Source organism: Drosophila hydei, unplaced genomic scaffold (assembly GCF_003285905.1).
Source record: "Drosophila hydei strain 15085-1641.00,03,60 unplaced genomic scaffold, DhydRS2 tig00008121-arrow-pilon, whole genome shotgun sequence".
Taxonomy (NCBI): Eukaryota; Metazoa; Arthropoda; class Insecta; order Diptera; family Drosophilidae; genus Drosophila; species Drosophila hydei.
Genome location: NW_022045832.1, coordinates 1,404,205 through 1,426,046, shown reverse-complemented (window position 1 = coordinate 1,426,046; position 21,842 = coordinate 1,404,205). Strand labels below are relative to the sequence as shown.

The 21,842-nt window shown below is 38.7% G+C and overlaps 5 protein-coding genes across 8 annotated transcripts; 1 reads left to right on the top strand and 4 right to left on the bottom strand.

Moving 5' to 3' along the window:
• Positions 1-402: 402 nt before the first annotated feature.
• On the bottom strand, positions 403-2,001 carry LOC111604246 (superoxide dismutase [Cu-Zn]). The gene is made up of 3 exons (XM_030224966.1): positions 1,057-2,001; positions 769-987; positions 403-717 (listed from the first exon to the last, which is right to left on the bottom strand). The coding sequence occupies exons 1-3, from the start codon at positions 1,327-1,329 to the stop codon at positions 403-405; spliced, it is 807 nt and encodes a 268-aa protein (XP_030080826.1). The 5' UTR covers positions 1,330-2,001.
• Positions 2,000-3,615, bottom strand: LOC111604203 (protein FAM98A). The gene has a single exon (XM_023322160.2). It carries the CDS (start codon positions 3,424-3,426, stop codon positions 2,092-2,094), a length of 1,335 nt encoding a protein of 444 aa, XP_023177928.2. The 5' UTR covers positions 3,427-3,615; the 3' UTR covers positions 2,000-2,091.
• A 499-nt stretch (positions 3,616-4,114) lies between these two features.
• On the bottom strand, positions 4,115-7,999 carry LOC111604242 (SH2B adapter protein 1). 3 transcript variants are annotated; one of them, XM_023322224.2, is made up of 4 exons: positions 7,820-7,999; positions 6,671-7,282; positions 5,291-6,622; positions 4,115-4,834 (listed from the first exon to the last, which is right to left on the bottom strand). In XM_023322224.2, the coding sequence occupies exons 2-4, from the start codon at positions 7,160-7,162 to the stop codon at positions 4,475-4,477; spliced, it is 2,184 nt and encodes a 727-aa protein (XP_023177992.2). In that variant the 5' UTR covers positions 7,163-7,282; positions 7,820-7,999; the 3' UTR covers positions 4,115-4,474. The 3 variants fall into 3 exon arrangements, with proteins under 3 accessions (XP_023177992.2, XP_023177993.2, XP_023177994.1); XM_023322225.2 differs by having other exon boundaries at positions 5,291-6,604; XM_023322226.2 differs by having other exon boundaries at positions 4,761-4,834; positions 5,258-6,622.
• A 770-nt stretch (positions 8,000-8,769) lies between these two features.
• LOC111604213 (signal peptide peptidase-like 3) lies at positions 8,770-13,805 on the bottom strand. Of its 2 annotated transcripts, none has more exons than XM_023322178.2 (7): positions 13,479-13,805; positions 10,703-11,218; positions 10,319-10,462; positions 10,067-10,258; positions 9,544-9,997; positions 9,358-9,478; positions 8,770-9,296 (listed from the first exon to the last, which is right to left on the bottom strand). In XM_023322178.2, exons 2-7 carry the CDS (start codon positions 10,995-10,997, stop codon positions 9,228-9,230), a joined length of 1,275 nt encoding a protein of 424 aa, XP_023177946.2. In that variant the 5' UTR covers positions 10,998-11,218; positions 13,479-13,805; the 3' UTR covers positions 8,770-9,227. The 2 variants fall into 2 exon arrangements, with proteins under 2 accessions (XP_023177946.2, XP_030080787.1); XM_030224927.1 differs by having other exon boundaries at positions 8,785-9,296; positions 10,319-10,444; positions 13,479-13,793.
• A 239-nt stretch (positions 13,806-14,044) lies between these two features.
• LOC111604215 (CD81 antigen) lies at positions 14,045-21,168 on the top strand. Its single transcript, XM_023322182.2, has 5 exons — positions 14,045-14,443; positions 18,541-18,735; positions 18,911-19,090; positions 19,146-19,361; positions 19,785-21,168. Exons 1-5 carry the CDS (start codon positions 14,378-14,380, stop codon positions 19,932-19,934), a joined length of 807 nt encoding a protein of 268 aa, XP_023177950.1. The 5' UTR covers positions 14,045-14,377; the 3' UTR covers positions 19,935-21,168.
• The last annotated feature ends 674 nt before the right edge of the window (positions 21,169-21,842 follow it).

Sequence of the window (21,842 nt, the reverse complement as noted above, 5' to 3'; positions counted from 1 at the left end):
TGCTGCCATCTTTCCTTCCTTTATTCCTTAGTTACTTCCTTCCCTCCGTCTTACTTCCTTCCTTCCTTTCCTCATTACTTCCTTCCCGCCTTCCTTCCTTCCGTTTCTCCTTGCCCTTTGAAATCTCAATATATTATATATGAAAAACTTTTCTTCAGTAATTTTTCTAGTATAATAAATTTAAGTGCAGCTTGGGAATGTCTTAATTGATTGATTCAAAAATAATTTAAAATTTGAGTTCACTTAATTTTTAACAAAAATTTAGTGGTATATTATACATAAGTAAACAAATTGTAAATTTAATAATTTACTTTTAATTTATTTTTTATTATTTTACCTAAAAAAGCAGATGAAATATTTTAAGAGTTTATCAAATTATTGTTTAGAGTTTAGAATTTAGGTCTAAGCTTCCGGCATTACTGGAACAGCGGGTGAAGTCGACACGGTCGGTGCGACGATGGATGTACTCATTAGACTTATAACACCACAGGCTATGGGTGCACCAACGGACATCTCCTCGTTCTGGTAGGCTAAGGCATTGGGCACGGACAGCGAAGAGGAGAAGACCTCTGCATTGAGCGCTGTGTTCAGATCGATGGGCTTGCTGTGTATCACGACGGCACGGCCAACGATCCCATTGAAGCCAAAGAGCTGTAGATAGATGCTCATGAACACGGCCGAGATTGTGCCGTCTGGCTTGACCTCCAAGTTACCCAGCTGTCGAGAGGAATGTGATTTTCATGTCTGATCTGGATGACACCGACTTACGAAGTTATTGGGAAACTGTCCGCCAGTTGACTTGCAGCCCTCGCTGACATCTCCATATGTGTGTATGTGCAGTGCGTGCTTTCCGGGTGGCAGCCCAGTCATATTGATGGTCACTTTGATGTCACTGTTGTAGGGCAGCTGCTGGAAAGTAATCATGCCGGATGCACCCGGCACTTCGCCATCACCGATCAGTATGGCGCCCGCCTGCCACTGTGGCACCTACGAGGAGTTAAAGAGTTAAGATTTAAAAGTGATTAAGAGCCGTCGCACAGTGGGACAGGAACCTACAAAGGAGTAGCCCACGTATGCTGGCTGCGGCTGAAGCAGAGGACTAAGCAGTGCGGCGGCACCGATGCCACCAATGACCGGACCAATGCCAGCCAGTGGCACCGTCATACGCTCGTAGCGTTTCACCTTTGTGCCGGACACCACTTTAATATCGTCGATGCGGGTCAGATTAGCTGGCCCGGGCCTCAACCGATCCAGCAAATTTTGCGCGCTGCCAGGCACAAAAATGCTATTTAATAGCATAAATGCCAATATGGGCTTGTAGCGGAACATCGCGGTTAATTACTGTGTGTAATCGCGTTCCTATAGAGGATCCACTGGGAAATGCTGCCGTTGTCTGTGAATCTTTTGACCCAACTGAACCGAATGCACTGTGTCGCTTGCCATTTAGACGACTTCGACATGGATTTCATGCTGATTGAACACGTTAATTGCTTCTGCTGCGTACAGTTCGCTATATCAGTCGTATGGACGATGACTGCTCAATGGCAATCGAGTGTCGCGCGTGTGATGCTTGGTTACCTGTCGCTCTGTCTGTCCATGGGCGTAGCTACCAATCGCCATGGCAAGCATTGCAATTCTAATTAGCCTCAATGGAAGGAAATAATAAAAATGTAGTAAATTAGAAATAAACAAAAAATCAAAATATTTGCACGTTCGTAACCCCCTTTTTGTCCCAGTTATTGACGTCCCTGTATAATGGGAATATAATTTGGAAAGGGATGAAAAAACACATTTAAAAATTAGATCAACATTAATCGTATTGCAAGCGAATAGTTAAGCTCTACAAAATTGAACGATATTATATATTTTTTATCTAGATGACACAATTGTTTAACTTTTTGATTGCTCCCCATTAACAATTAACATATGGATTCGTTTAGGTGCTCTACAATATAAGTTAAATTAGGTGACAGGCAAGTGGGGAGGGATAAGGAAAGCTATGGTAGGTTCTATTATAAATAAATATCAATATTGGTAATTAGTATAAGGCTGCCTATTAGCTTGAGGCTATATTGCTTTCGTCCAGCTGGGTCAACGGAAACCTCCGCGTTGAAATTCACCCTGATAACGTTGATTGTAACCGCCGCCGACGCCGGCGCCTCCGCCGTAGCGTCCACCATTGTGATAGGCCCCGCCGCCACCACGGCCCCCTGCCTGAGGATTCCAGCCAGTGCCTTGTACACGTCCGCTGTTATTGATAAATTGGTCTCGCTGCTGTTGCGGCTGTTGCTCCTGAGGCTGTTGTTTCCAGTTTTGGCCTCCACCACCTCGTCCGCCACCACGTCCACCTTGTCCGCCACCGCGTCCGCCACGAAAATTACCGGCGCCACCGCCAAAACCACCACCACGCCCGCCTCCAGGTCCGCCAGCACGTTGCTGCTGCCAGGAAGGCATCTCCGGCGGCGGTGGAGCATGCTCATTAGCACGTCCACCGCGATCAGGCACATTTCCAATCACATGTTTTTGGATTTTAGAAGCCGTGTTCTTGCGCACATTCACCGAACTTGTCTTTTCAATGATTGCCAAATCAGCGCGCGCTGCCAGCAACGCCACAATGTTAGTGTCATTTCCGCCATATTGAAGCTTTTCGATTTCCTTAAGTTTTTGTTGAAAACGATCCCCAATCTCGTTTTGACGATGTTTCATGCTCTCCGACCATTGAAAGCTTTGAACAGTCGCCTCCAAACGGGTTAACATCATTTGACGACGCATGTTGTACTCCGAATCCAGATCCCTGTGCATGGTTTCCAGTACACGCCACTGGCTATCAGTCAATGGTTTGTTAATACTCATCAATGGCTCACTGATCACCGCTGGGTTTGTTTGCTTCAGTCGTTGCACCAGCTTAGGGGTCATTCGCTCGAACAGTAATTTTGTATTGATGTTTTTAGGCATTTCGCCCAGCTGGAGGTCAGTTGTCAACTGTGTCACAGCCTCTTCCAGATGGGAGTCAGTCTTGGATCTCTTACTGGGCGGCTCGACTGGCTGCAACTTCAGCGACATCTTCGTGGCCATTAGCTCTGATGTGAGATAATCAAGGAGATACAGCAGGGATGCTCTTGTTTGGAAACGTTCCGACATTGGCACCGCAACGAACTGCCGGTAGGGACATCCCAGCTCAGTTAACATCAGTGACAGTTCGAAAACAAATTCGTCATGGTCCTTACTACTGGAGGCTACATGCTCATCGGTCTTCCTGAGCACATGCAATTGATTGGCAAGCCAATAAATCACTTCGCGCAAGTCTGCATTGCCTATGCCACTGTCCAAGGATTGGTTTAGAGGCTTTTGCTCCACATTTTTGTACCCAAGTGCTTCTAAAGAATCTAATATATCCAATTCAAGATCCATTGCCGGCTTTTCCATTTTTTTTTCCAATGTTGTTTTCGTTTTCTTCCAGCTGCCAATCACAGACTGTTGGTCACACTTATTCAAGTGTCACACTTAACAGTGAGAACATTTAACATGTTTACAAATGTAACTAACAGTGTACTAACAGTTGTCCGTTAATCGTGTTCAGTTAAAAAAAATGATATTACCATTTTTTGTCCAGTTGTGTTATGGTTATATGATTTTAGTTTAATATTAATTTAGTTAAGTTAAGCTTAATGGGCTTTTGACTTGTAGTCAATCAAAATATTGAAACTGTTCGATAGTTTGATTAAGATTGTTCTATCGCTCATTTATCGAATTAGTTGCTTAGAGACGAATGAAAATTGGAACTTAATGTTGTTTAGATATCATGATACTTTTTATATGCGCGTTTTCAAAAGCTTTGTTATCGCTGTCAATATTAATCGATTTTTTAACATAGGCTGTTTACAGTAGTGTGATTTTTCTATGAAGTTCACCTAAAGATCTTTATGCATATGCATTCATATAACTTCATTTATTGTAGTTTATCAGCTTCAATATAATATATATATATATATATATATATATATTTAATATACTGATTATATTTATATATATTTGAATATATATATATATATATAGATATTCATATATATATATATACATATATATGTATGTATTTTTTGTGTAAAGCAGGAAGTTTTAGGATTCTCAAGAGTTGCACCTTTGGCGCCACAAATTTTACATTTTTGTTTTACGATTTTCTTTTTGTTATACATACAACACTTACATAATTACTTAAAATGAACACACATATTTAGCTAATTAATGTATACAATCATAATCGTATTATTCAGTTACTTCATGTCTTCCAAAAGGCTCTAAAACTAATAGAAACAAGATAATGAAAACATACACAGATACAATTTTGTTTGCTAACACAAAAAATGATACAAAAGATAGAAATAAACAAAAGAAATACAAAAATTGTTTCGCTGCCGCCGCTACGCAATGGCACAAAAATAAATCCGCGCAAGAAGTTCAAAATCAATACATTCGCTTAAGTAAAGCTATACTGATTATCAATGGCGCGTCCGGTGCACTCGGCTCCTGATGTTGCACCGCTACTGCCGCTGCTGCCAGGCACACCACCGCTACTACCGCTGGGGCCCGCATCACCCGCATGTCGCGTTGTACCAACGCCCTGATGGGCTGCCTGCAGTGAAGCATTGGATGCGCGTAGATGCGGCTGATCGAGAAATCCTTGACTACTTGGCGGAGAATTGTGTACGGTCAGCGATGTGGGATCCAAATGGAAGTAGACTTGCTCCGGAAAAAAAACGTGTGTTGGCTCCTGTGGCAGTTCGATTTCATTTGTCTTTAGGCGAACACTTAGATTCATGGTGATCACTTCGTTGCACTGTAATTGATTATATTAATTAGATGTCTGTTTCCAAATGGTTTCATTTTATAGGAACAGCTTCAACACGAAACATGCGACAATTAAAAACGCATTCAAAATACACACAATAAACACGAATGAAAATTAATGAGTATATCAAAAAAATTTAACAAATTACAAAATACATTTTTTTAAAATATAGATATAAAATTTCACATTTGTCATACTAATAAACATTTTTTACCAAGACAATTGATAGTATTTTTTATAATCTTTTCATTTATATTATATACCTAAGCTGTAATACATTGGCTAAAGGAAGTATACCTCTTTCTGACGTTTTATAGAACTATGTTGTTAAGCTATCTTTATGTCTGGATTCTTGTTTATGAAATAAAAACTTGCAAAATCAAATAAAGGAAAATAAAAACCATCACTGACACTGAATTGACTCCAAAATTTTGGCTATCTCACATGTCTCGGCGATGGATGTCCATTGCTATTGCCAGAGCTGCTAGCAATGTTGCCCGTTCCAGTGCTCGCATCGGTGCCCGGCTCATGCGCAGTAGCGGAAATTGTTGTTATGGGAGTGTTATCATTCAGTCTGCTCGTGTGATGCACCCAATCAGTGAGCGTCACATCCGATGTGCCACCCGATTCGAGTGGTATAGGATTATGTCGAAAATGTTCGAGCATCTCTTGAATTGTGGGGAACCATAGATGCTGCACTCGGCACTGGCCCTTTTCGGAGATTGTCAGTCGCAGATGCTTGGCACGTCCTTGAAAATTGAATGTGAGCACAAACTCGCCACGCCGTGTTTCGCTTTGGCGGACGAGAAAGTAGCCATGGCCCGCTGCCTCCGACTGCAGCACCATGCGTGCGGCTTCAGCGCGCGGTAACGTGCCGTGGAACCATGGAAACAGTCGCATCTCCGCTGTTAAATCCACCACATTTATATCAGTTTCAGTTTCCACCAGTTCATTGCCATCGAAATTGCTGGAGGCGGACAACCGCTGCTCCCCCCGCTCACCACGTGTCGGTCTCGAGGGTATTTCGGGCGGAGTGCTACTCAGTTCATTACTAGTCTGGGAAATGGCATTTAAATCGTTGGCGGACGCTGCATTCGCGTTACTGTTCCCGGCTGATGCAGCGGCCAAAGCGCTGTCAGCTGACTGTGAATTGACCAGATTGCCATTGGAGCCACCCAGCAGAGAGCCACCTTGCTGCTGATATTGGGGATTTTGTATGCCGCCCAATGCACCACTAGCTGAACTTGTTGTTGGATTCGGGTTTGTTGTCACCGGCGAAGTTTGCATAGCTGCCGCAATGACGTCTGAATCCAGAATAGGTTGCTGAGTTGGTGGTGTGCGCATGCAATAGCGTATTGTAGCCAACCAGCTGCGCATGTCCTCGGCGCTGTCTGCTTCGATTACGTATTCCATGTTGTTATCGGCCTTCAGCACAAACGTGTTCATTCTGTCTGGCATCTCCAGTGTGGTTGTTTCACGTGCCTCCGAAATAAGAAAGCAGAAGACGCCGCTTCGAGGTTTTGTGGATCTCGGGGGCGTGTAGAATTCAAGCATGTAGCCGCCCACGGCCTTGACAAGTGCAAGGCGGCATTTCTCCCATTTTTGTGTGCCCGTTGTCTGGTCTAAGCTCTCGGCTGTCAAATTGTTAACAATGCCCTCCTTGCGGCACTCCACTACTATTTTAGCCAGTTTGGTTTTGTTGCTGTGCTTGCTGCTGCCAACACCGTCAACGTCGTCCGAGTTCTTGTGAAAGAAACCCTGCAAAAATAAAAGTTTCTAAAGTTAAACATTGATTTATCTGTTAGTTTCAGATCATCCGCTCACCTTGCCCTTCCGAAGGCCTTTAAAAGAGAGGCGACGTAGCAGCGATTTGGGAAACAGGCGCGACACTTCGTGCTCCTCCGTATCAAAATTACCGGCACCGCCGCCGCTGGCATTATATAATGAGTCTGTCTTTAAGTTGTAGAGCTGTCTAACGTACTCGCTTTCGTAGTACTCCGAGAAGTTTTCGACAAACTTTTGGGAAAAACTTTGATGTGGTATATTGCGAGCCACGTCCGGCGGCAAGTTCCCATTGATGTAGTTAATACACGCCTTTGCAAAGTCGCTAGCTGCAGCTCGCGCATGCCGATCACAAAACTCTTCCCAAGTTGTGCCCCCATATGTATAAAGAACTGTGCTGCTCCCTGCAGTTCCAGTTCCAATTGGGCCTGGTATCAAATCACTGCCACCGGCGGCACCCAAGGTTGTGGTCGGTCCAATGTAGCCGCCAGCGCTAAAAGCGCTCACATTGGCAGCTGCGCTATTTCCACCCATATGCACAAAGGACTGCTGCTGCCTGTGTGGGTGGCGCCGCGGCTCCGACTCACTACGCCCGTTTATATTCAGTTTGATGCAAGAGTTACCCAGCGGAAGTCAATGCTGCTGCAATTTTCTCTAAAAAATAGGAATTAAATAAATTAAAATTTTTTTTAAAATTTAAAATTTAAGATACATTTTTTTAACTCTTAAGTTGTTTTGAACGGATTATACACTAAATATCTTTTGTCATTTAACAGAGTTTCCCGCTGGGTTTATGAACAAGCTCGTGAAATGAGCGACGGCACTCAATTTGCGTTTACGTTGCTCATTTTGCGCGTACTTTACGTACTTATTCTTACGTACTAGGTTTATTGTAAATGCTACTTTACGTAAAGCGTAGGCGTATTAACGTATCTACACATATACACACCGCATATCTGTGAATGTATGTAGTATGGATGTCGGTGTGTGATATAGCTGCTGTTTTGATTTTGTTTTGCAAATTTGATGATAAGGTGGAGTCAGCGTATTTTGAGTCAAGGCCATTTTAATGTCTTATATTATTTCTTCCCAGTTCGTTTTTGGAATGCAACTCACATATAGCATGCGCATGTGTGTATTACACCTACACATTAATTCTCGGCGTTAAATTTTTTCACTGATTCAACTTACCCCAATTTGTTAGTTATTTGGTTGTTTACAGCAGCACCATGCACTGTTAGATGTGCTTTTCACTTTTTTTATACAATTCTTCACTTTTCTTTTCTGATATTATTTTATTTTCCAGAAGAAAAACACAACGCAATATAATCGTTAATCGTCCAAACACCAACAGTATCTGTAATCGTATTTTACTTATTTATCGGCACACCTCCATTACGCCTTCATTATCGAACAATTCGATTGAACGAATATTCGATGCTAAGTATTTTTAACTTTTAGCGCCTTTAGACTTTTTATAATTTAATTTGAATGCACAACGGTTAACGGTACTATAACTGAAAATAGATGACTATAAGAGTTCTTAGAACTTGTGACACCGTTTCTCATCCTCAATTTAAAATAAATAAAAGTGATTTCATTAGCTTGAATGGTTTATGTTCAAATCTCACATTTTTATTGTTTCTATATGTCTCGAAATTGCATTTACTTAAAATTAATGTGTAACTACTATGCATATATTTATAATTATGTAATATTGTTGGTTTTCTTTTTTGATCGTTATAAATAATTAAAATTTTTGAAACTTAATTTGTGAAACACACCAGTGCAACATTTTGTTTTGTTTCATTCTTTTTTTTTCTTTTAAATATTTCTTATTTAAAACGAACACATGCATTTTGGCAAAACATCAGATTCATTGTATAAATGTACGAGCGAAAATTTTAAAGGCCATGGAAATGGGAATACAAATACGTCTGATTAAAGCAAATCGAAATATGATTTTCAAATGCGGGCGCACTTACTTACTATTATTTGTGATTGTGGTTATTAAAATTAAGTATTTACAGAAAATCTCATACTGTTTGATAATGGATTCAAGTTGGAAATTTTGTGAATTTGTTTTCTCGATCATCATTCTGTATGGAAATGTTTAAAATGCATTTAAAACTAAATGAACAAAGTTGGTAATCAAACAAAAAAAACATTAATACTATAGTATATGCAGGTTAGTATGTAAATAAGAATGCTGCTTAAATCTGTATGAGATAGAAGTGCATCGGAAATCTTTCATTTGCATGAATTTCAATAATACGCTCAGCACAAACGGTTTTAATGTTTCGCTTTGTGTAACAATAGACCATTTTACATAAAATCATACATGTACATTTTTGTGGTGTTCAAAAAATCTTTCCACTTATTTTAAAACTACGTACACTTATTATTCGGTTTTGCTGTTACTTCACTAAATTAGAATTACCTAACTTAAAAAAACTTGATACGTATAAGTAAAGAATACGTATGTTATTAAGAGAGAATTCATAGTATTTGTATTGCTGTGTTTTTCTCTGTCTACTTTTTGTTTCGTTTTGTTTTTGCGTGTGTGATCTTTTTACTTCTGTTTTTAGATAGAATACACTCAGACTTCCAATTGTTTTGATGGTTGATGCGCAATAAACGGTTCACTCCACATCCTTCGTAAATCACCCTAGGGAGACAACATATTATATTATTATTGAACAAATTTTATATAGAGAGATTTCACATACCTTCAAATACGCCATCAGTAGCAGTGGTAATAACGTGAACGGCACTAAATAGAGTAAGGCAGGTTGTGCGGCCTTAAACACCTCCGAACTAACTGTTGCTGTTAACAGACCCAGGAAGTAGCTATAAATAAAAGAGTACTAAATTGAAAGACCATAAACTATAGTCATTCCATTCGTTGCAGTTACCCCAATAAGGAACAATGAAAATATGTCAGCCTCGATCCGACGCCCTTTGGCGGCGATAGCGTTGGATCCGATGTGAAGCCCTGTGACTTTTTATAGGCATCATATCGTAACACAAAGCACAGCAACAGTCCTGGCATAACAACATCGCCTAGGCCGAGCATCGAAAAGTGTCCTGTGTTGTGTATGCTGGGGAAAACCAGTTTGCCCGGCAAATTTAATTTCGGCGTGTCCCGCACAATGCCGCCCAAATTCAATTTGCGCGCCACAATGCCAACGGGATTCTCGGCGGGTCGTGTGGCCACCTTGACCATCACGTTTGTGCTGAATATGTACGATGAGAGAAACACCCAAAATACGTCATATATCAGCAGACCAGTCAACAGCAGCGTTGACACCTTCAAGCTTGGCAATCGCACGAACGCAATGAAGGCAACACACAGACCCATGCCCATGGCTAAAATGGATTAATGGTTACATAAAGAGATAAATAAATTGAAATATCGAGTAGCTTCATTTAGCGCACCATCCATTAACAGCCAGTGACCAGTTAGCACCCAAACGCACACAATTGACACCGAGAGCGTGAAGCTGAATAGCTCCGCTGCCGTAAAACGTCCACAGATCCCAAAGGAGAAGCGTTTGCCATCCGTGCAGGGGCGTATAATGTACTGGCACATCGGCAGCAGCAGGAATGCCAGCGCCACAGTGGCAATAACTGTAAATAAATAGTTAATGTGAGCAGGTAAACAGATTATAAATAATATGCTCTACTTACTGGCTGTACAGACGGCGAACAGCAGCTGCATCGAGTCGAAAAAGAAGAACATGATGAGCAGCGATATGGAAGCACCCAGGGGCAGGCACAGAGCATGCATTGTATCCAGCGTGGCAAACTTATCCGCTACATCAAAATTCGAGTCTATTAATATTTGATATTGCAAGTCGATTAACATTAGTAACATATGATATGATATTTACTGCTAAGTTTAAGTCTGAAGCGTAGTTGTTTACTTTTTAAAAAATATATAGAATTAATTGTTTTTTAATTTCTGAATTACAAACAAATAATCAGAAATGAAATCAATGCTTTCATAAATAAATATGAGGAAACAGTTTTATAATATATGTATTAAATTATATTAAATATTATATTACTTACTTGGCTCCTTCTCGACTTGCTCGCCAGTTAGCAGATTCGTCATAGATTCATTGCGCTTCTTTGCTTCTCGCTCCCGCGCCTCCTGCTCAATGTTGAGACTGCGAAAGCTGCCATAGACAATCAGCAGCATCGATATTAGGCAGGTGGATACACGTGACGAGTCCATCACGCTCGACACAGTCCAATGGAGTTCACGATATTCTGAGCCAGCTGCTGCCGCTGCTGCACCGCCGCCGACACTGCCGCCACCAACGCCGCCACCACCAGTTTGCGCGCCGGCGCTGCCGTGCGACATGCTCGGTCAATGATAAGCGAAAAGATGGCCGCTGCCGCTGCCGCTGCCGCTGCGCAGGAGACTAAGCGTTCGCTGAGTCGGAATTGGGATCGAATTCGGTATCAGTATTAACTATGAATTGTTATCAGCGCGGGCAGCTGCCACTGCTTATCTCTACTCTCTGCTGCTGCTGCTCCTGCTGCTACGTTGTTGTCTCTGCGAGGCCGCTGGCTGCAATAAAACTAAAATTTGATTTGGTTTATTAGAATTGGAATACATATGTATGTGGTGCGTGTCTGTAGAAGAGCTGCTGCTTCGGTAAATACCAAAAACTGTTCACTATTTGTGTGTATGCGTCTGAGGTCTCTTGTTATGTTGTACTTGTTTGCATTAGGCTATTTGTCTTTGTTTCTAAAACAACTTTAAACAGCTGCCATGGCACAGAAGTTGTACACACACACACGCACACACACTCCCAATTAAGAAACAAACAATAATAAATTATATGATTTTCGCTGCGTACCCGTTTAACGCGCATAAGACCTCAAAATGTGAAACATCAACGGAAAGGTTAACTTTCATGCGGGTTAACTTTTACACCCTACCACAAAAGCGGAACGGAGCAGGCCAACAACTGTTGCCGGTGTGTGAAAATAAAAACGGGCCTAAGCACAAAGAAGAAGGCCATAAAAAGCGGCTGGAATAAATTATAAAAGTATTACCCAGTTTCTGTTATGCTTTGCCCACTTGACGTTGTCGCTGCCGTAGTCAAAGTTGTTGTTGTTGTTGTTGTAGTCAAATGTTATTGTTGCAGCATATTCTATGACATATTTACACACACTTCCCGAGCTTTTGTTTAAATATCCAGCATTGTTAGTAAGATCAAAAGGTATGCAGTTTTTGTCAACTTTTAATTATTGATTAATATGGTTTGAAAGTAACTGATATATCTTGAGCTACAGTTCAGAAGCAGGTAAGCAATGTATAGAATCGGGCTTCTTCAAAAACAGGGTATAACATGGTCGAGCACACAATTTGAAGTTGTAACAACGCTCTCTATTGGGTTGTTGCACTCTGCTATGTTAATGCACTGCTACTGTTAATGTTGGCAGCAGCGCGCTGTTAATGATAATAGAGCAATTCGTTAATAGAGAAATGAAGCACAAGACAAAAGCGAAACAGTTGCCAACAACTTCCTAGCTAGTTGTCTATTGTTGTTGTTGTTTTCATCGTTGCAGCGGGTTGCCGTTGCGCGGACTAAATAATGTGCTTTGTTCGAAATGCAAAGTGTAACATGCTGTCTGTCGGTCTGTGCGTGTGTGTGTGGGGCATGCAAATGATTGAAATGTCTAAATGTGTGTGCCCCCCTTTTCAATGCAACAATTTAACTGTTCCCACACGTTGCACGCTTGTTAAAATTATTGAAGCGAAGAAGGGAACGGGGCAGGCAGATTATCAGGCAATTAGATGTCATCTTCTGACGGGACAGAAAGGGGCTAATTGGAATTGTATTATGTGACGAAAAGCCAGACGAACACAGTCTTAATTAATTAAGGCAAATTAAGAAACCACTCTCATCAAATAAACACACACACACATCATAAGTTTACTTTCTAATTTAACATGTGACTAATTATAACTTAAAGTACAAAGTAAATGGTCAGCTGTGGCCGGTACTCTAAACAAACTGCTTATACGGAAGGTGAAAGTGAAATTTGTCTATGGGAAAACATGCTGAAACGAAGCCAAAAGTCTATGTGTACAGTCTAGGCCGCATGGCTAGAAACACTATATCATAACACTCCTCAATACTATTATAATAGTATATTTACCTAACATAAATAAATTATTTTATATTAAAAACATTACATTTTGTTTAAATTAATAATTAATTTTACGTATGCGTATGTATGTATATATTTTTGGTTATTTTTTACAATTGTATGCGATTTGTATGCACGTTGCTGAGTTTGGCTGTTTAGCTTTTGGTTTACTTCAATCGTAATTTTGCCAAGCAACACACACACACACATACATATGCAGGCGCACACACACACACGCATACAATAAACAATAACAACACTCGGCGGCCCGCAACTGGATTCAAATGCAACACTTGTGAAATTTTATGTACACAACATCAAACACCGTAACAACAACAGCAACAACAAACCTTAAAGCGCAGGCAAAGCTTTTATTTTTTTCTCGCATACAAAATGCTTAGACTCCACTTGAACGGCTGCCGCACCGCTCCACTGCGTAACAAAATTACAAGAAACACTCACACACACACTCACTTTTGGGCCATGTTTGTGTTAAACAAGGACAGGGGCGGAGGTGTAGCAGGGTGCAGGTCTTTAGTTACTTAAAACTTAGAGGCAAGCAGCAGCAGCCTGTTTCAATTTCATTGCACCTCGAAGTTTTATACACTATTTGTGGGGCACAATTGATGGGTGGGGGCGGTTGTGTGTAGCGCCTGCTTGGGGGATTGCCAGTGCTTACTTTGCCCTGTGCTTCACATTTACATTCGTGTTTGGCTGTGTATTTTGTTTTCCTTTTGTACCGATTTTCTTCTCGTTTAGTGGAAAGCCACAGCTGCTACATGTTTTGTGCACACATTTTGGTTTTTTTTTGTTTTGTGATTAGTTGCAGCGTAATGCACTTTTCACTGGTTACTTAATAGTTCATTTATTACTAATAATGCATTGTTTTACTATTTTTCTTTGCACTCCTTTACTGTTTTTTTCTGATGGAAAAACAACGAACTACAAGTGTGGCCTAACACCGCGAAGCCATAAATGTTTGCTGTTCTTTGGTGATGTTTGCTTATCGATAGGGAAATTATGAAATCGCTCTTTTGTAGGTATCGATTATTTTTTATTTTGATTTTGAGTTATTGAATTGAACACAGTGTTCACTTATCTTATTTAACATAAAATTATTTAACATTTATATTTTTTGGTGAATGTACAACAACAGTGTTGCACAACGTTTAATTCTGGCTTGTAATCGATTAACATTTAACATAACATAACATAGCAATAAGTTGATTAAAGGCTATATGTAGCACGGGCACACTGAATCAGACGTGATTGAGAGAGCGCCGCTGATGCTTCGATGTACAAATAAAAATTTAAATTATTGTTAAATGCACCGCGTTTAACGGAAACAAAACGAATAATAGTGATTTAAGCGAAAAGTGTTTTTTAATTGACTGACGAAAACCCGACAAAAAAATTAATTTAAAAAGTGTGCAACTGCGACGAGTAAAAAATTGCATTAAAGGCTGTAGGAGCCTAACGCACATCAGCTTCAGTTTAAAACGGCAGGAAGCCAACGGTGTTGAAAAAGCCGTCTCACTAAACGAAAACTGTGCGAAAAAGTTAATTAAATACCATAAAATGGGTCTTAACGGCTGCTGTTCATGTGTTAAATACTTGATGGTCCTTATAAACATCTTATTTTGGGTAGGTATGCAGGCAAACAACAACAACCGTAACAGTAACAACAACAGAATCAGCCAGCTCACTAATACAAACAGAAACTGGAACATATCAATAGAAATATAGATGGCGCGTTTATAAGTGTATGTGTGCGCGTTCCCAATGCTTTAGCCTGTGCTCGCGCGCACGCTCTAAACGCTGCTGCTGGTGCTGCTGCTCACTCCCTACTCCAATAAACAATGGAAGTTCCGCTGTGGGTGGAGAGTATACAACACCCACTCAGACATACATACACGTTCACAAATAGACAGGCAGACAAGCAGCGAAAGCATCACGCTTTTTTTTACCCCCTCCTTTGTGCTGCTCCCACACATCGAGATATGCTGTTTGTCTTGTTTTCTTGTTGGCCTTTTCCTGTTGGTTTTTTATTTTTGTACGAGTATGCGTGCCTTGTTGTTGTTAGTTTTGAGCACTGCTTCTTGCTACACCTTCATTATTTTCGTTTTCTTATCTACAATAAAAGTGAAGCAACGGCTCATTCAGTGCCTTAACGCCCGTGTGTATCTGTGTACACGCATATACACACTCATACACATGTAGGGGCAGGACCTACATTTGGCGCCTTTTGGGTGCGCCACTCCCCACAAGCCCACGCTCTCATATTTTTACAGTTACTTTCTCACTGAAAGGGTTCAACGAATCGTGTGTGTGTGTGTGTGTGTGTTAGCGTGTTTTTTTCTTTAGTTTTACGCAATTTACTATTTCCACATCGATTCATCGTTTAAATTGATATTTATTTTCTGTTGTGTCTTCCTTGAGTCAAATTTTCTCTTCCAATTTTGTTTTTAATTTTTTTTTGTTATTTTCTTGTTGCTTTTTCGATTTTTCCCTATAGTATTTATTAGTCAAATCTATTTTCGAACAAACCAAAAAAACATTCAGCTTTCATTCTGTGTGGATGTTGATTTTTTCCTCTTGTTGTTGCTGCTGCCGCTGCCGGCGGGAGGAGGTGGGAGATTCTTGTTGTTGGCCACAGTGGTGCAAATTATTTATGAACTGTGATATATATTTGTATGTGAATATGCATACGGGCATTTGAACATGCTGAAAAAATACTAAATAAATATATCATTCGTTGCGTTAATATGATTTTCTTAATTTGATTTTCTTTTTAAAATGATAATTCTGATTATTTGAAATACCCTTCTTGTTGAGTATAGGTAAATATAAATATGTGTTTGTCAATGTATTTAACAACATTAGTTGTATTGAAACATTCATCATATATACTTCATTGTTAAATAATCAGCTCTTAAAACATTTAATTATATTTAATTATGATTAATATGATGATTTAATATGATGATATAATCGAAAATTCTTTGGTATTATAGAGAGCAAAAACTAAAGTCATAGTAAAGATTTGCAATTTTTTGCTGAATATTTGCAACACTGTGACACAGTTTTCCATAGCATTTCCATTTACATCAGCATCGCCGCTGCGAGGCTTCGTGATCAAACGCCACGATTTCAGCTGACGCTGATGCTTTAACGTTCCATTGATACTGTCCGACCAAACGACAGAGCAGCAGACAGATCGGACAGATTGACCAACCGCCACAGATGCCGTCATTTAGTTAGAAGCGCTCTGCCAGCCTGGTGGATATTGCTTACGTCTCTCGCTTGCCCGTCAATTAATTTATATGATTTGCTCTGCCCCATCCTCTTCGTCTTGCTCATAATTCACTGTGCTATTTTTCACACAATTATTCATACGTGCGTCTGCATCATGCACCGCCAGTAAAAATTAAGCGATCAAAGTTGCATAAGGAAATTGTGCCGAGGACATTTTTTCTTTTACGATTCTGCCTTCTTTTCTTATTTGTCCACAGTGATGTAGGTCGTGTAAGGAGTTGGCACTTTTATTAACCATTTGGCCTACATTTCGTCTGCACGCGACAATTTGTCTGTTTTGTATGCATCATGTACTTAGAGAACACATACATATGCAACTGATTTTCTACTATTCGCAACATTTGTATTTTAACGCTGTGCGTTTTGTAGTTGTTCCGCTCCATTCATACAAACGGGCATCAGAATGCACTTTGCTTTGACCTATTTTTCAACGATTCTTCTATTCCCATGTCTTCGCGCATACTCTCCCTCTCACTCTCTCTTCCTCTCTCTTTTACTTTAACTCGCACTAAGCGTGCCGAAGAGCGCAATTTAAAGACCACCCGCACTTCAAGTTGAGCTTCAGTATTTGTTTTTGTTTTTAAGCTAACCTAACAGAAATGTAGACACTGTCATTTGGTACAAATGTACCAAATTTGGTACTTTTTGTGGTACATTTTGAACTAATCATACAGTACTGCAAAATATTAAATGACAAGTATTTGTGAGAGTAAATACGTTATTTTGGTACATAAATAAATCAATGAAATAAAATTTAATGAAAATATTTATTTTTTTACTAAAAAAAATATTATTTGATATTACATGAGTTTTAAAGTAACACTAAGAAACTAAAGATTATTAACTTTGCGAATAGTATTATAAAGCCTTGAGTATTGAGTATTGAGCATTGCAGAGTTCTTGTGGTTATAGTTTGCGATATTTGTGGTAAATACCCGCTTTAGCCATAATGTCACGATTGTGTATTAGTGAGAGTATAGTAGGCTGATTTCAACATCGCAAGTGCAAAGTGCGCAAGGAAGTAGGCCGAGGTCAATCTGGTATAATTTAATATGTGTGCTTACAATCATATATAAATACAACTATATTTAACTAATTCAATTGGATACATTTTAAAGCACGGCACTAAAAATTCGATTGCTTCAATGTTTTCAAACAGAAAATCAGAAGGCTGATTTGTTGTAATTACCGTTGCCTGTTGTACAAGAGGAATTTCATTCCCAAAAAGTTGTGTAACTTATGGCGTAGATTAAAACGCATTTGTACGAAAGACTTGCAAGAATTCCAAAAAAAAAACCAGATAAATATTGTACTAAGATATGGGAGTAGTATTGGGTTAAGGAAATAAAAAACAATGTACTGAGATGTTTACATTACAATATGCGTCATAAATTATATAGTAATAAATAAAGAATATAAATATATAATTTATTTACATTCCAAACATATCAAATTTCCATAAAATGTAAAATTAATTTATTGTGAAGTGTATTAGTTGTGCTTAGAAACTAATCATTATATAATAATGTAATGCATTCCATATTAATAATAATAATAATAATAATATTAACAATAATAATAATAATAATAATAATAATAATAATAATAATAGTAATAATAATAATTTAAGAAATTGATAGATTTTAAACCAAAAGCCATCGAGTGTTTGCCTTAGACTATGAGTTTCCATAATAAAGTTTCCTATACTATAAGTCTAATAGAAATCAATTTAAAGACCATTTAGCTACTGGGCATTTTTTTTAGTACATTTACGGAGATAAGTGAGCGGGACTTTATGCAAATTAATTTATATAAAATTGTAGCTGCTCATTAGCAATTTAATCAGCTTTAAGTAATATGAGCAGACAGATGGAAATATAAGCTAACCTATTCGAAGATCTCGTCCCGTGCCTGATAATGCCCAGCCTCTAGATAAGATTATTAATTCACATTCGCATAGACGACTGGTTCAATGTCTTGGCAAAAACAAAAAGAACAAGAAAAAGAAAATAAAATGCGGTTCTTGATTTCGTGAAAACGTAAACACATTCAAACAAATAAACACAAGAGCGTAACGACTTGAAATGCTGAAAACATTTACGTTATAAACTTTGTCTGACTGCGGAAATGATGAGTTACGAGCGAACTGTGTTTCATAATGCCCATCGGCGGATAGAAGACGTTCAGGGGAATACGTTCGCATTCTTGGCACGACTTTTGCTGCCCGCTTTAATTGCCGCCCTCTCTAGTGGGGCGTGTCACACACACACACACATATATAAACATTGCGTCATTGAAGCATTTCGCTGTTAACGTTACGATTGAACAGATTGAGTAAAAAACACACTAAATATGAACAAACGAATGGCTGACCTATATAAAAGATTTATTTTCAAAGACTTAAACGCATTTCTATTCTTTTACAGCTGATCGGCCTGACCATCGTGCTCACCTCGCTATGGATGCTAACGGACCCCACGTTTATGCTATCGATGACACAATCGTATAATCATTATCATATAGCACTCTATGTCTTCCTGGCTATTGGCATACTTATTACGCTGGGCGCATTCTTTGGCTGTTTGGGTGTCTGTCGCGAGTCGCAATGTCTGCTTGTCTCGGTAAGTGTTGCCCAGCTGCAGAATCCAATTACAAAATGCAAAGTGCCACTGCCCACACGCACTCAGCCCACGCAGTCTGCATTGGTTCGCCCACAAAAAAATAGCAATTCGTTAAATTATTTTGACTGCAGTTTGTTTATTTACGCCCATTCATTAATAATATGTTTCTTTGCAGTTCTTCTGTGTGATACTCATTGTGATGGTGGCACAAATCGCCGCCGGTGCCTGGGCGTTCCACAACAGAAACAAATTGGATGATATGGTGCGTGCGGCGGTCAAGTCGTCTGTGCAGGAGGAGTACGGACAGTCCAGCATGAGCTCGCGCACCGTCACCTTTGATACGCTGCAAAAGAATGTAAATATTATCATGCGTAGCTGAAGTGATTTACTAAACCTTATTCCCTTTGTAGTTGCAGTGCTGCGGTGCAGATGGACCTGGCGACTGGGCTACGAGTCGTTTCAACAATGTCGATCGCACGAACATCGTCGATATTGCGGTGTCCTCCATGAATGTGCTCTACAATATACCAGAATCATGTTGCAAAGCGGATATCAAGGATAACGAGTGCGACAAGTGGCGTAATTTGAAATTCGGCGGACCGTTAAACACGTACATTTATCAGCAGGTAAGATTGAAGATGAAAGAAAATCAAGTTAACTGTTTTTATAGGTAAATGTTTTAGTTAATATAAAAAGGAATTTAATACGTTTATATAAGCAATAGATTCCATTGTCGATTCTCGAACATAATTTCTTTGACCTTTGACGACTATCTGGACTTTTTTAGCACCGTCAATCGGCTGATCATAAAAATTAATAATCCTTTGAGTTAATTGATTGTTTCGCTACGCTTGGGTTAATAAAAATTCCATGCGTGACAGAAAGACACAAAAAATGTGTTAATTATTATTGATATTCCGCACGCATTGAAACTGCGTGAGCAGAAAGTTCTCCTAAATAAACAAACAATAAACATTTGAATTCAACAAATTTCACAAAAAATAGCTGTAGAATTATAGATAAATTCTAATTGATTCTTCTTCTTACAGGGCTGCGTTGATAAGCTGATTGAAATCATCTATGAGAATTGGGTCACAATATTCGCTATTACTGCTGCTGTCATTCTGCTGGAGCTGCTCTCGCTGACCTTCGCCCTGAGCCTGTGCTGTGCGGTGAGGAATCAGCACTACAAGGCCTGAGAATTACAGAATTCCCATAGGGAAATAACAGACGATGAGAAGTACTAACAAACCAAACGTAAACAGCTGAAGCATAAGCGTTACTAAAAACAACAACAATTGGTGCGACAGAAATGCATTTAGCACTGACAGCAAACAGTTTGCAGTTAGCTGTTAGCAGCTTGCAACTTGCAGCTTGCAACAACATCAGCTGGGACTGTTGCGGGCTACGTATTTAAAGGCTGTCAGTCCATGCAAATACTTTAAAACATTTTTGTAGTACTTTAATAAGCAACCAACTGAGCAATTGTGGACGATTTGAAAATGACAAAGAGTCAAGGAAATTGAATGAACTTTATATGAACTTGATACGCAAAACTTTTCTAAAATATTTCTACATTGAAAACAAACGGAAAACAAATCTCATTTTACAATAGCAAGCAAGGTAGAAAACTTAACGTAACTCTATACACAGCAGCAGTAAATTCCTTAATATTAGGATAGTCTAACCGTATAAGGCAAACAAAAGTTTCAAATTGAAGAAAACAAAACATAAATATATAGTACGACACAGACACACTATATACAAATCATAAATTAGCAATTTAAGCACAACAGTAAAAATTGATTTGCCAAAAAGACGGAAGTATAAATGCAATCATAGTTTTTGTTAGAAACACACACTTTTGAATCGTATGCCAATTAGTGTACGCACAATTTAGGAAGAATCAATCGAAGGAGCATTCCAAAAGTGAAAATGTTTAAACTTATGCCCACATTCAGTTCTGATTCGGCGTTGCCATCCAAAGATCCAAATCCAAAAAAGGAAATTCTTATCATTTCTCTTGTGTGAAATCATGTGCTAAAAAGAATAGTTAAATATTAGACGAAATTCGTTGAGCTTCGCGAAATTAAATGCCAAATATCTTATGTGTTTACCAAAACAAAATTTGTTTTTACATTGAATGTTAAGTAACAGCGCACTGTTGACTATATAACATGAGCTGCCATTAAAAGCGCTGTTTTCGTTCAAGCACTGTTATTGAACACGCTGTTAGTTAACAGCCCTCTGTAAAATACCCTGCCATTTATTGAGTACATTCGAAATAACACGTACACACACAAACATACTTATGACGGACTAAACACATTTCGAATATATTATTTATTATTTAATTCATTCAAGTACAATTAATATGTAACCTAAACAACCATTAATGAACGTACGTAATGAATTTACGCTTACATACATCCAATACATATATATATTTACACATACATATGTATATATTTTTTGTACCATGTATTTTTCATTTCTCATAAATGCGAAACTAAACGAATTTTGTATTTTTATTGTTGTTAAATGAATTTTGTTGTTAGTTAAAGGTAAATGAGCGTCACACTTTGTACCCTTCGCAACGTTCAAGTAAATCAAATCTACAACCAATCCAATGACAAAATTATATTACATTTATATTACTTTACAAGTAAACGTAAATAAATACAAATAAAAAAAATATATATATATTTAAATTTACACATCAGAAAGTAAACATTTATTTACATTTTACAGTAGTTAATCCAATTTTTGATTTAGTGAAGTAAAAATGTTCGCGCAAAGGAGTTAAATTTTAAAAGTAGCCTAAGTAAGCCATTTCACAAATAACAAATATGTATAACAAATTCAACTAACAAAAATTAAAATGCGTTCAAAATGTAGCAAATCATTTTATATATAAAAAACACAAAACAAAACATATATATAGAAATTTAATGAAACACACTTAACATTTAGCAAACATAAATGTCATAAAACCTTAATATGATTCCCATACAAAGATCATAAGTCATTGAGAATCAAAATCAATACATCAAAATACACAAAAGTTATTGCATAATCAAACTATCAAAATATATTTCAATAAACAA

What these genes read in the sequence shown, in the direction of transcription:
- LOC111604213 (XM_023322178.2), bottom strand. Translation starts at nt 10,997, where the DNA reads ATGTCGCACGGCAGCGCCGGCGCGCAAACTGGTGGTGGCGGCGTTGGT. An exon ending in GTTCGCCGTCTGTACAGCCA is followed by an intron (nt 10,259 to 10,318) that starts GTAAGTAGAGCA and finishes ATTTATTTACAG; the next exon opens with TTATTGCCACTGTGGCGCTG. An exon ending in TCACTGGCTGTTAATGGATG is followed by an intron (nt 9,998 to 10,066) that starts GTGCGCTAAATG and finishes AATCCATTTTAG; the next exon opens with CCATGGGCATGGGTCTGTGT.
- LOC111604203 (XM_023322160.2), bottom strand. Translation starts at nt 3,426, where the DNA reads ATGGAAAAGCCGGCAATGGATCTTGAATTGGATATATTAGATTCTTTA.
- LOC111604215 (XM_023322182.2), top strand. Translation starts at nt 14,378, where the DNA reads ATGGGTCTTAACGGCTGCTGTTCATGTGTTAAATACTTGATGGTCCTT. An exon ending in TTGATACGCTGCAAAAGAAT is followed by an intron (nt 19,091 to 19,145) that starts GTAAATATTATC and finishes TTCCCTTTGTAG; the next exon opens with TTGCAGTGCTGCGGTGCAGA. An exon ending in ACACGTACATTTATCAGCAG is followed by an intron (nt 19,362 to 19,784) that starts GTAAGATTGAAG and finishes TTCTTCTTACAG; the next exon opens with GGCTGCGTTGATAAGCTGAT.
- LOC111604246 (XM_030224966.1), bottom strand. Translation starts at nt 1,329, where the DNA reads ATGTTCCGCTACAAGCCCATATTGGCATTTATGCTATTAAATAGCATT. An exon ending in CATACGTGGGCTACTCCTTT is followed by an intron (nt 988 to 1,056) that starts GTAGGTTCCTGT and finishes AACTCCTCGTAG; the next exon opens with GTGCCACAGTGGCAGGCGGG. An exon ending in GACAGTTTCCCAATAACTTC is followed by an intron (nt 718 to 768) that starts GTAAGTCGGTGT and finishes TCCTCTCGACAG; the next exon opens with CTGGGTAACTTGGAGGTCAA.
- LOC111604242 (XM_023322224.2), bottom strand. Translation starts at nt 7,162, where the DNA reads ATGGGTGGAAATAGCGCAGCTGCCAATGTGAGCGCTTTTAGCGCTGGC. An exon ending in AAGGCCTTCGGAAGGGCAAG is followed by an intron (nt 6,623 to 6,670) that starts GTGAGCGGATGA and finishes GTTTAACTTTAG; the next exon opens with AAACTTTTATTTTTGCAGGG. An exon ending in GACATCCATCGCCGAGACAT is followed by an intron (nt 4,835 to 5,290) that starts GTGAGATAGCCA and finishes AATCAATTACAG; the next exon opens with TGCAACGAAGTGATCACCAT.